This window comes from Mauremys mutica, chromosome 6 (genome assembly GCF_020497125.1).
Source record: "Mauremys mutica isolate MM-2020 ecotype Southern chromosome 6, ASM2049712v1, whole genome shotgun sequence".
NCBI classification, from domain to species: domain Eukaryota; kingdom Metazoa; phylum Chordata; order Testudines; family Geoemydidae; genus Mauremys; species Mauremys mutica.
This window is the reverse complement of record NC_059077.1, coordinates 129,251,948-129,265,227: the sequence shown is the minus strand read 5'-3', so window position 1 is coordinate 129,265,227 and position 13,280 is coordinate 129,251,948. Positions and strand designations below refer to the sequence as shown.

The following is a 13,280-nucleotide window of genomic DNA, read 5'->3' as shown; positions in this document are numbered from 1 at the left end:
AAACCTAATGGGCCAGATTCTGCTACCCTTCTTCATGCTGGGTACCACCTTAATCCAACAAGGCAACTTGCAAAGCAAGGTAGTATCTAGCGTGAGGAAGGGCGGGAGAACTGAGCCCAATGTTATACAGAATGCAAGCCACTTAAACAGGACATTGGGAAAAATCTGGTGTTAATCAATCTTATCCAGAGTTTAACAGGATAGGTGCTATGGAACCAAGCTGGTTAAAAAAAAACCAAAAAAATAACACAGCAATTTTTGGTTTGGCAAGAGTTTTTGTGAAAAGTTTGCCCCATTTCCCCCTCCAATCAGCAAGTTTTGAAATTTTTCAACCTGCTCTACTGAGGAAGCCTTCTTCTGGCAAAGAGAATAGAAACTGGTTAGTCTGTTCTGGGGAAGATGCCAGCAGGCTGTGCAGGAGCCAACCAAGGAGTTCCAGGAGCAAAAAAACAAAAAAACCAAGATGGTTTTAGAGAGAGATTTGGGAGACAGTGCATGGACCCCAAGAAGAAAGGATGGGTAGCAGGGAACATCTATGCTAGGATCTTCTTTGTGAGAAGTCAAAGCAAGAGAGGGGGGTAAGAAACCCTTTCAGATTCCAGACTCTTTCTAATCAATCTTTTTATAACAGCTCAACCCATAATTACATTTGATTTAGAAGAATGAAGCACTAGGTGAACATCTTAACATTTGAATCAGAACCCTGGAGTTTGGAAGCTTCTCTAAACCACCTGATCTTCCTGAGTCCACAAATCTCAAGAGAGCAAGCGCCAACTTTAGGCTGGGCTAGACATATCCCAACAACAGCCTCTTCTCATGGTATGTTAAAAACTTTTAACTCTTGTCCTAGTTTCAGCCTGCATGTGTAAGAGGTGCATGGCAACAGAATTATAGGATAGGGAAAATAGTCTTTAGCCTCAGAAGTGCTTCCGTTTTATTTTCAAATGTGCTTGTATTTCACTTCAACTGGCAAATTCATACTAAATAGCACATCTTCACACACAATGCAGGGGTTCCTGTTGCATTTTTCGTCCTGTACTACCACAAAAAGAGCCTGATCTACGACAATTCCTGCCCACACTCTTAGTCCATTCAAATGAACACTGGATAGTAACAAAATGTACAGTACGTCTTTATTTACAGGAGCACTTCATAGCAAAATAATTTTATTGTAAATTCAATAAGGAGATATAATTACTGCCATTCCAGTGAAATTAACAAATCTGCTCAATGAATAAAATATGCTGAGCATCCGTTTGTGTCGATACTTCATATAACAAAACCCCATCTTAAATACCTGACAAGGAAACAAACTGGCTTAACAATTAAAAGAGATTGCCCATCCAAAGACGTAGAATATATAATACTAGTCCATACAGGACCGCATACAATTAAACTCAAAACATAGGTCCAACCTCCAAGATTCTTTTCTAATCAGTTTTTCTTTAGGTTTTTTTTTTTTTTTTTTAGACTTGCACTATGGATTTTCTCTCTCCCAATTACCTATTTTACCCAAGTTAAAGAGATGATGTAGATTGCACCTATTTCTATGGCAACCACAAATTCACTGAACTCCACCTTGATCCTCCCTATTTAATCCCAGCACCTTCTTCACTCAGAGCCAGTATAACACTTGCCAGGGAAGAGTGCAGGCAACCTCAGTGCTAGAGCTGTGTTGTGTTGTGTTTGGCAGGGGTGGGGAGGTTATTTTCGTACAGAGAGCAGTGGTTCTCACTACACTTTTAAAGTGGCACAATCTGTATTAAACCAATGCAGTTCTGCCAGGGCCTGCCAGTTCAGTGCCCAACACACACTCCCTGGGGGATGCCCTGTCCTTTTACCTCGCCGAGCCTGTAAAACAGATTATGGTTATAACCTGGCTTGGGGTGCTGGTGGAAGTGTCACCTGTCTAGAACACAAGATTTGTTTTCTGTATCCTGCTCTCTCCCTAGGTATGGATTTGGTTGCAGAGCAGACACACTTAAACTTGACTTATGATGCTGTGGATGATGCCACAAATGTTTCGGACAGAACAGAGCATGGATTTTCCCTCCTTCGCTGGATGAGTAGGTGTCTCCTTGGAGGACAGATGAAGCATGCATGTGTTCTCAAGCCAGTCCATAGGGGTTTGGTGAGGGGGAATCCTACAAAATACATTTCTTTGTGGCAGGCCTTCAAGAAGTAAGTTTAAAAAGCCAATTAAGAAGCTACCTCTCTCCCCAGTCTAAGAAAACCTTTACCACATACTTTGTGAGAAGTTTGCTTATTTCTGCTAACACCTAATTTGTTGCATCAGAAAATGGAGTATGTTGTGGAACTCACTCAGAGAAGAGCCCTATACTCTTGTGGATAATGTTTTCATAGAACAATTTACATACCACAATAAGTTCAGCTCTTGAGAATTGCTCAGTATTAAAGAGACTACATCTCTTGAAATCAATCCAACAAAACTCCACCAACAAAAAATAAAAAAAATCACACTGCTATCTGAAAACTGTTGCTACAGGTAACACCCAGGTTTCTTATTTATGAATATTTCCCTCTTTTCTTTCCTGTTTATTTCATGAATTTGACAGCACTGTGAAGAAGGTCAGTTTCATTGTTTCCTCTGTGTAGGAAGGTTGCCGCTTTTGTTTGTGTGTGTTCTTCCCCCACAGAAAAAAGGAGACTGAACATTTTTTAAAAAAATATGAAAAGAATCAGAGACACTAGTAAGGGGACTCAGAAGAATGTGAATACCTGAAAACTAGCAAAAAGGGGGGAAAAGCAGTTAAACAGTAAAAGTGTCCAGTTTTCAAGTGTACAGTGCCCCCTTTAATGTCAGCACACAGGAAAGCAGTATCACTGGTCTGTACTTCTATTGCAAAAACTTACTTGTGCCTGAAAGCAGAGACAAAGGAGCAATACTGGCAGCTGTACTTGTCTTCACGGGTAAACATGGCCAGAGCCAAATGACTTCTCTCATGAGATCGCAGACCCTGCATAGACATCAAAACCCGGTCACACTGGCTGCAGTGGTATCCCCCAGGCCTGGTTTCATCTTCCAAGGATGCTCCAGATTCAGCTTCTGTAAATTCCACCATGCCATGGTCTTTTGCTCCCTCAAAACCCTCCAAAGTTGTGTTTGAAGAATCTTCCGCTTCCTGCTAAAAAACACATACCCCCCCAAAGCCATCAATTCTCTCTCCCTTCTGCCTTGGGTCTTCCCCGTGAGTTAACTTTACCTCTAAGATTCCCTTTTCAGAATGTCTCCTGGAATCCCACTACATCCATGTTCTAAAGATATCCCTGCACCGTTCCCATATCATCAATGGCTTTCTTCAGGAAAAGGTCCCATACTTTCAAATCTATTCTAAAAAAAGACTAACTCTCACAACTGGCCCTAAGTAATATTGTCAATGTCAGCACAAAAGCCATGGAAATGGAGTAGAAACTGAGCTAACAACCATCTAAGCCCTGGAGGTGGATCCCCCAAAACAGGTTAGAGACACCCAGAAGGGTGGTATGGAGGAAACTTGCATTGTCCTTGCCTCTGGACTAACCCAGACCTCCCCGTCCAAGGGCTGTTGAACAAACACTTTCCACCAGCACTGAATTCACGAGAGAGAAACAACAGGCACTCTAAGAAAACACTACTCCTCTACAGAAACCGTTACCTGTTTCTTGTTCCCCTCCCTTATTATTATTCATCATGACACATATTTTGTTGTGATCAACAGCTTAAAATTGGTAGAGAGTGTGGCACCACGTTCATTTGACCTTGGTTTTCAGCTTTCTTACTCAACTACTTAAGTAATTTCCTTTTGCTCAAAAAGATGGTAATGATCCTGTAGGCTACTCCTGAAAAGGAACAATCTCTTTTGTAGCATCACATAAGCAAAGGGGGAGGACAGTGAAAGGACAACAAAATAATAAAAGCCCTCTTAGGTAGAGCACTTCAGACCTTTCTGGATGTAGTTGCCCTATAATAGTATGCAGTAGGGGTTATGAAAAAGGGGTTTGTGGGGTCAGCTCTGCTACTCAACCCACTCTGAATTCTCATTGCAGCAAAAGGAACGTGTTCACAGCTCCTGCTGCATGATTGCATGCACACTCCCCAGTTGATATCCTGACGAACCTGCTGTGAGGAAGTAACCCCCAGTCCTCCCCTGCACACCAAATTTCCTAGAAGCAAAAGTCCATTTGCACATGAAAAATAAAGTGCATTTACAATTAGCCTCTTTAGTTGGGCCAATGGCTCAGATAAATGACTAGTTAGCCATCTGAATGGCTGTTTACGGATACAAATACCCAGTTTGCTTGTCATTGTAACTATGCATGCAAGCACGGAACACACAATTTCATGTACATTTGTGTGTACACACTTCAGGTTTCCTCTTCTGAAAATTTTGCCTTCAGAGGCAAAGACAGTAGAAAAGTAGCCCAAAATAGCTGGACAAGAGCTTCCTGCTCAGAGGCCTATGCTTTCTACCATGGACAAGACAAATTCCTTTATGCAAGAGAAATGGGATATACTCAGTGGCAAAAAATAGTCTTCATGTCCCGAATCAAAGGTAGAAGAAAGTTGTAACTAACATCTGAAAAAAATAGCATTAAAATAATCCAGAGACAACAAAGAAAACTGTCCATTAGATTTGGATGATGACTAGGTAAATCAGTACCTAATCAAAATTGAATTTAATGAGAGAGTCTGCCCATCGGCTTCAGTGAGCTTTTTGATCAGGCCTTAAACTCAAACAAACACATAGCCAGTTCTTATAATTCTCACCTTTACGGTAGCTGTCACAGAAGAGACATTCCCATACTGAACATGCTTGCGAAGGTGATTACAGATGGCTCGAAGGGTGGGATGAACTTCCACGCAAAATTTACATTTGTATCCCACAACTTTCCTCTCCTTAAATTTTGATACATCTTCCAAGTGACCAAATGTCTGTTGGAACACATCAGTATAATCAACATATACACTGAAATTTGCTTCCAGAACTAACTTAACCAAAAGAGAGAGAGAGAGAGATTACAAATGTACCCTGCAACAGCATGGACTTGAAAATCAAAAACAATTAGGCAAGCCATTTTTGTTTGTCCAAATAGAAAAGAAAAAGCTCACTCTCTTGGCACTTTAAGAACACAGGTACAGATTTTGCAAAGCAGCCTAAACGACTTAGCCTTGTTGCCAAGAAGGCTAACGGCATTTTAGGCTGTGTAAGTAGGGGCATCACCAGCAGATCGAGGGATGTGATCATTCCCCTCTACTCAGCATTGGTGAGGCCTCATCTGGAGTACTGTGTCCAGTTTTGGGCCCCACACTACAAGAAGGATGTGGGAAAATTGGAGAGAGTCCAGCGGAGGGCAACAAAAATGATTAAGGGGCTGGAACACATGACTTATGAGGAGAGGCTGAGGGAACTGGGATTGTTTAGTCTGCAGAAGAGAAGAGTGAGGGGGGATTTGATAGCAGCCTTCAACTACCTGAAAGGGGGTTCCAAAGAGGATGGATCTAGACTGTTCTCAGTGGTAGAAGATGACAGAACAAGGAGTAATGGTCTCAAGTTGCAGAGGGGGAGGTTTAGGTTGGACATTAGGAAAAACTTTTTCACTAGTAGGGTGGTGAAGCACTGGAATGGGTTACCTAGGGAGGTGGTGGAATCTCCTTCCTTAGAGGTGTTTAAGGTCAGGCTTGACAAAGCCCTGGCTGGGATGATTTAGTTGGGGTTGGTCCTGCTTTGAGCAGGGGGTTGGACTAGATGACCTCCTGAGGTCCCTTCCAACCCTGAGATTCTATGATTGTATGATACATACACATCCATTAACATAAATGGATAATATGTGTTTAAATTCCTTAGGCTGCTTTGCAAAATCTCCTCTCAAGTTTTCAATTACCCCTCGTTAATGCCTTTGAAATATGCAGGTAAAACATTTGCATAGTATGAACTCTGAATTTCTGCCTAGTGACAGAGTATTATTAATTTTTAATTACAAGGCCAAATTATGCCACTGGGTGACTCTGATATAAACTATGAGTCACTCCTTTGCAATGGTAAATAGTTACTCCAGATTTACACCAGTGAAACAGAACAACATTTGGTCCAAAGTTCATATGGGGCCTGATCCAAAGCCTGAAGTCACTAGAGAGACGCCCATTGATATTAACAGGCTTTGGTTGAGGCTTCTTGTCAGCTCTATCACCCGCATTACGCTGACACCGAGCCTTACTGAGCAGGCTATACCTGAGAAGGAAATTGGTGTTATTACAAGGGATGATGACTTGGGGGGGTGGGGGGGGTTGGAAAAGAGACAGAGGCCAGGGGCTTTCTAATAGAAAGTCACATTATTAAGTGGCAGATAAGGAGGCTACTCACAGGAGGAGGAGGAGGAAACAGAAATCCCCTAGGAAGCTCTAGAAAGGGATTCAGAAGTGGGCGGGGGGGAGGGGGAATGTAATCGAGCTAGAACGTTCCATTGATTTACAGAACTCATCGGCACACAAAGTCACTTGCTTGCCTGTAGCGGTTTGGCTGCCAAAGAGCACATGCATGTGTACACTAATAATAAGCTGCCGGGGAGGGGGGTGTTGAGAGAACACACACACTCTCTTACCCTCTCTTGTTTGAAATCTGCAAAAGCACCATCTGCATATTTCTGCTTGCTCAAAAGCTGTTTCCTCCTCTCTTGACGTTTGGCACGCTTCTGGAATTCCTCATTGTGACTGTTCAAGTGTGAGGTCAGTTCTGCCATGCTATGCAGTTTACTATCACAGTGCTTGCACTGGTAGGCAGAGCTCTGAGAGCGGGTGCCACATCCCAGTATGGTAAAGTCTCTCTTCAAATCCTTGCTGTGGTGGTCAGTGTAATGCATACACAGCAGCTCGGCCGTGCTGAAGGATAGTTTGAAACATTTTATGCACCTGAAAGGAAGCCACTCAATTTCCTGAGCCTCATTCTCCACCTCAGGCTTTTCAAAATCATTTCTCTCCTCTCCTAGAGTCTGCTTTTCATGCTCGTCAGCATACACAGCTGTAAAGTAGCCTCCCAGCTTGCTCGCATGCTGCTTCTTAGGGAAAACGCCAGGGTGACGCTTCATGTAGTGGGACACGATGCCTTTTTTGCTAAAGGACTGGAAGGAACAAAGGGAGCACTTTTTCTTTTCCACCGCCCTCCTCAGCTCCTCACTCAATTGAGGAGAGGTGTCTTTGGGAGGCGACGGAATGATCACTTTGCTGGGCTTGTCACTTACCGTCCGGGAGGCTGCCAGGCAATGAGTGTAATAAGCGTCAATGTCATGCCGTTTCTGGTAGTGTGCTGCAAGCCCTTTGCGGATGGGGTTTGTGTAGGAACACAAAGCGCATTTGAAGAGGTTGTTTTTGCCTTCGGGCTGCGCCCGGACATTGTTGTGTTTGATGCGGTAGTGCCTGGCTATCCCCTTCCGGGTGGAGCAGAAATATTTGCACAGCTGGCAGCGGAACACCGTGTGGGACACGAGATGAGAGCTGGAGAAATGAGAAGCTGGCACGGTGACTTCTCCAATGTCCTCAGCAGCAATTTCCGGAGAAGCCTTTATTTCGGGGGTACCCTCCAGCTCCATGGACGCAGACACCTTCGGCGGTGACTGCGCAAACACGTCAAATTCAGGTTGGTTGTGGTATTTTTCATAATGAATTTTAAGCTTTTCCAAAGTGCCATGGGTATAAGGGCATAATTTGCATCTGTAAGCACCATACCCTTGCTTGAAAATCCTACTCGTTTCTTCCACATCATTCTGGGCCATGTCATTAGACTGCTCCACGTCATGCACAAAATCCTCAGCGGTGACCTTTATTGACGGATGCCGTTTCTGGTAGTGTGTAAGGACACCGTGGATCCGCGTATTAATGTATGGGCAATGCCTGCATTTGTACACGGCTCCTGGATTAATGTCTATGTCCTGTGCGAAATCTGCAGCTTTAACTTTCATGCCAGGATGTTTTTTGCCATAATGCGTCAGGAGCCCGTGCAAGTTATTGTATTCAGACTGGCACACCGTGCACTGATACGGTGTGGAGGATATCGCAGGGTTTACAGAGGCCAGCTGGACATTTTTTTCCTGGGGAAGGCTGGAATCTTCTGCACAATCGACATCCTGTTCCATCTGTGATGTGGTTATCTGGTCTTCAGAATTAACCCTAGTCCCGACTTCATCGGACTGGGTCCCAGCTTTCTCAGCAGCATCTTTCTCCTTGATGATATCCAGCAACACAGATTCATCCCCATTCATGGCCCAAGGATGAAAAGCCTGATAGTGATTTGTAATATCCCAAATGGAAGATGCTTCAAAAATGCAGTCTCTGCATTTATAGGTTTTTGCCTCTGATGGCATCATTAGGGCTGGAGGGGAAGGATCTGGACCTGCCCAGAGTTTAGTGGCCATGTATGTATAATCAACATAATGCTCAGGATGTCTCCTTTGGTAATGCACGAGCAAACCGCTAGGCTCTGTATGTGAATAAATACACCATTCACAGTGATAACCAGCTTCTATTAAGCCATCCAAAAATGCCCATCGTAAAATGGATGTAACTGTGGCCTTCAGGCTTGGATGGTCTTTCTTAATATGCTTCCTCAGTGCGTAAAAATAAGGTGATGTGTAGGAACACTGACGGCATTTGAGAGCTCTTAGTTTCGCCTTGTCCCGCTCTGCATTGGAAGTGGGCGCAGGCATGCTGCTGGACAATTTTTTCTGGCCACGATCGCAAAGGCTCCTAATTGTGGCCGTGTGCTGTCTGATCACATCTGCATTGGCTTTGAAGTCACGATGCTTCTTTTGATAATGAATGAGCACGCCTTTAACGGTCCGATTTCCATAATCACAATGCTGACAGAAGAACATTTCATTCTCAAGGGGAGCCACAGAGCTCTCAGAGCTGCCCCTGTTCAGCTGCATAGACGCTGGTGGCCTCTGAATGCCAGGTGGCATTTCACCACCCCTCATCATTGCTGCTGTGGGGGGCGTCTGCCTAATGTATTTCGCAGTGACCTTTATTTCTGGATGCCTTTTCTGATAGTGAACGAGCACTCCCACCACCGAGCGGTTGCTATATGAACAGTGCTTGCAGTAGTAGAGTTCAGTGGTGAGGTCTGGTGGTGGTGGGGGGGGAGGTGGTGGCTGCGAAGCCATGTTGGACATTTTTGGGGAGATGGGAGTTCCCAGCTCAAAGGACAGTTGAGCCAAGGCAGAACCCCTGTCGACAGACACCACCCGCATGGTCTTCTGAATCCTGAAATATGAAGCCTTTTCTTCAGGGTGTTTTTTCTGATAATGCACCAGAACAGAATGCATGTTAGGACTTGCAAACGAACACACATCACAGTCATACACCACAACGCTATTAACTGAAGGCTCTTTCTGATTTTCACATTCTGGACTAAAACTCTTTGAAGCATTTTTGTTAAATGTAGCAGGCATGCCAGCCCCGCGGGCCACTGGGGTCGAAGTTGCCATGGTCTTGGGAGCAGAATTCAAGATCTCTCTCAGTGTTTGCGACTCTGCATTTAACCCTTCTTGCTGCTCTACTACATAGCTTGAAAATATCATTGCATTGTTAATTTTAACAGTTGGGTGCATTCTTTGGTAGTGTGGCATCAAGCTTCTAACATTCGGGCTAGTGTAAGAACAAAAGCGGCAGCGGTAGATCAGATCGGAATGATCAAAGTTGAGTACATTCATAGCTTCAGGATGATGCTCACCATAATGCTGCTGCAGGTCTTCAAAGTTGGTGTAGTCAATGTAACATTCAAGGCATCTGTACACAGCACTGTGATCATTAGGGTCTAAGATATACCTAAAGCTGAACTTAATGTAAGGGTGCATCCGTTGGTAGTGGGTGCTAACACTCCTGGCAGATTTGTTACTAAAGTCACAGTGTTTGCAATAATAAAGCCGCCCGGAATCATTAAACTCTGCATTTTCACTGTTTTGATCAGATCCATACATACTCGACTGGCCCAAAAGAGATGCATTAGGCCCTTGATGATCCTTCATGTTGACAGAAGAGCAGTAATAATCTTCCTCATCTTCAGATAAAGTTAGCTCAATTTCTGCCCCATTGGTGGAATTATAATCATGCGGCATGTTCCTGAAATTAGTCTCCTTCTGAGAATCATTAGTATCTCTTCCCCACATTTGCTGGGGTGCATAGGAACTAGACACCTCCATCAATGGCTCTGTTTGTTCTTCTTCCTTGTCCAATTCTACTTCTATCTCCACTTCATTGTCCTCCTCCTCCTCTTCGTCATCCTCTACATTAATCACTGCATCTTCTTGTTGCTTGTTTTGGTTGATTTTGCTCTGTAAGTTGCTAGCTATTTCATCAATTCTAGTTCGCTTCTTCACGGGTGATAGATCTAGGGGAAAGTCATTTGTCAGTTTTCGAGAGGCCTTAGCTACAAAGTTATTTTTAGATGATAACCCAAGAATTGAGGTCTGGCTTTTCTTCACAGTGCTGGAGGCAGCATGGGCATCCACCTCACTCTCTTGTGGAGCATTGGATGACGGTCCCTCGTATTTTGGCAAGTTATCACAAAAAGAATGCTTATGTTGTTGATGAACTCGGAGACCTTTCAAAGTAGTTGTGGAGTAGTTGCACAGCGTGCATTTATAGGGGTGCTGCGAGTGGGGTTGCGGCGACTGCTGCTGTTGCTGCTGCACGGATTCCATCATTCCGCCTGACTTCCTGCCATTTATATTTCCACTTTCATAAGACACTGTGCTTTCATTCAGAGAGGAGGCTATGCTTTCACTCTGGGAATTCACAGCATCCCAATCTGATGTTGTACCTGTATGACATTGTTTATGAGCGCCAAGTTTTAATGAACTCTTACAAGTGAAAGGACATTCATCGCACTTGTATACAGCCGTCTTCCCAGACAAGTGGATGTTCTCAATATGGCGGGAGATGCTTCGGCGGTGCATAGTGAGGAAAGGGCAAAAAGGACACTGGAACCTGTTCATGTATCTTCTAAAGGGTATCCCCTTTGTTTCCAATAATTTGTTACCATCAGATCCCATCAGCTGCTCTGCAGACATTCCTGAGGTCTGGTGATCCATGGAGTTCAAGCCGTTCTCACTGTCTATTTCATTTAGCTCTTCATCAGAGCTAGAGTCATTTAGCATACTATTAGTTTCCAGGTCAGCAGAAGAATTTGTCATGTCAGCTATTCCATAGCGGGATCTGTCAGACAAATTAACCATACCAGAGTTATGAGGTGACTTAGGCTTCATTTGAGGATAAGACACAGAAGAAAACTTTGAAGATGTAGAAGAATTGGGTCTGATAAGGGAGTTACTCATAGAACCTCTGAAGTTTGAGATATTGGCATTCGGCATCTCACGTCCTGTAGCATTCATAGAGATATAGTTGGAGTTTGGGGCGGAGTTCGGTGCACTCTTGTTCTGCACATCAGGCAATCCGGTTCCATCCTGTTGCTGTCTCAGGCTTGACAGTATTTTTACCATGCTGCGATGCTTCTTCATCATGTGGTCACACCAGCGTTCCCTTCGAGGAGTCTGATAGCTACACCATTCGCAGCAAAAATTGCCCCTGGACTTTGTTAAAGGCTTGACCATGGATTCCAAGATGCTACGCTCTACTACTTCAGCAGGCAGCTCCTTGCAAGATTCCTGTACTGGCACGGATGCAGATGCAGATTCAGATATGGCAGCTGCGGCGGCAGGGGGAGTTGAACTCTCCTTTAGATTATTTTTGTGATACATTTTCTGGTGCTTAATAATCCTTGCACGCCTTGGCGATTTATAGGTGCAGAACTGGCACGAGAAAACTTTGCCAAACCCTTCATGCATCATGATGTTGTAATTTAAGGATCCAGCAGCAGGCGGCCCCACCGAGCTCCCTCCAGATTGTGTACCATGCACTTTTCGGGTATGTTCTATGAGAAGGTTTTTGGATCTGAAGTAACGCACACAGAATTTGCACTGGAAAAACTTGTTTGTTGGTTTAGGATTTGGGGCCATGTGCTGGCTATAAAAACTCTGGCTATGGCTATAATAACTTCCAGTCCCCATCTGAGCTGCATTTTGCCCTAAAAGAAAGAAAAAAAACCACAAGAAATAAATACATACAATTTCTTCCCCACCTACCACTCAACAATATAATACAATATTCAACAAAAATCACATCCCATTGGGTACACCAATATTCCAGTGCATGCAATGCACTGGACTATCTTATTTATGATTCTCTACTGCACATATTGCAAAACTCTGATATGTGGGACATAACGTGGAATATGTATTACTTCTAAAATAAAGTTTTTTTAAATAAACACAGTCATTTCAGAAGTTCACACAAAAAAACACTTCTAAAATTCTTGATAAAAAAAAACAGATAACTCCCCATTTCAGTGGTTATATACAAAACAGAAATCAGAACTGATATGGCAGTATAATTACTAATGACAATGCTCACTTTGCTGTCATTACAATAAAATTAATGAAAATTACAAATTAAAGACAGGCAACAAGAAAGAGGGGTTTATGTTTACCTGCAATTTCATCTGCAATTGTAAATTCATCCTTTACAGAAGAAAATTCAACCTCTGTCTGGTTGCTAGCATTCATGGAGCCAGACCTTGGCTGGCTAGGACTTTCCTCAGAAACATCTGTTGGCTGCAAAAAAGCAGTGTGAACATCCTGAATGTGAGCTTTAAGGTCTTCATAGGATGGAGCTCGAAAATCGCAGCCATCGCACTGCAGCACCTCCATGGTCCTGGATAATACTTTTACATCAGGAAATTCTGAAAGAAAAGGAATGTGGGAGAAGCACTTGTTACAGAAACACCATTCAGTGAACTGTGACTAATAAATAAAACCAAGCTTGTCAGCAATAATTTTAGTAACCTCCAGAAATGCTAACATTACAGAAGCAGGAACTCAACTTTTACTCAATATGTTGAAAGGCATCAAGGAAATTCAAATTAACAGAAAGTCCTACCTAAATGGCTCACGAGTTGCTGAGCTGGGCTCTACAAATATTCAAGCCTTCTGACCAATGGATGTTGATTCAGTAGACCATGCCTTCTTGCCTGTTCCCTTACTCAGGTCCTTCCTACATGGGCTTATTGTTACATCTGCCTCAAATAAAGACGTGGGAAGCACACGTGATTTGAGCAGCTCCATTACTTCCAGCCATTCATGCATTGATGTTTACTATTAGAAAACAGCATTTGTGCCTCTCTTCGACCAGCACTGACCTTCTTGTAGGTTCGACAACTACTGACTACTTCACT

At 43.5% G+C, this 13,280-nt stretch overlaps 1 protein-coding gene across 4 annotated transcripts in view; it reads right to left on the bottom strand.

Annotated features, from left to right (window-relative positions):
- Positions 1-12,788, bottom strand: part of ZNF462 (zinc finger protein 462) — a 61,306-nt gene extending 48,518 nt beyond the window's left edge. For 2 of the 4 annotated variants that reach the window (XM_045021151.1, XM_045021154.1), the window contains exons 1-4: positions 12,537-12,788; positions 6,601-12,074; positions 4,769-4,933; positions 2,875-3,146 (exon numbers count right to left, since the gene is read on the bottom strand). In XM_045021151.1, the coding sequence (XP_044877086.1) occupies positions 2,875-3,146; positions 4,769-4,933; positions 6,601-12,074; positions 12,537-12,756 (6,131 nt within the window). In that variant the 5' untranslated portion in view covers positions 12,757-12,788. The remainder of the gene's footprint in view (positions 1-2,874; positions 3,147-4,768; positions 4,934-6,600; positions 12,075-12,536) is intronic. The other 2 variants (XM_045021152.1, XM_045021153.1) reach the window with 2 other exon arrangements.
- Between the last annotated feature and the right edge of the window lie 492 nt (positions 12,789-13,280).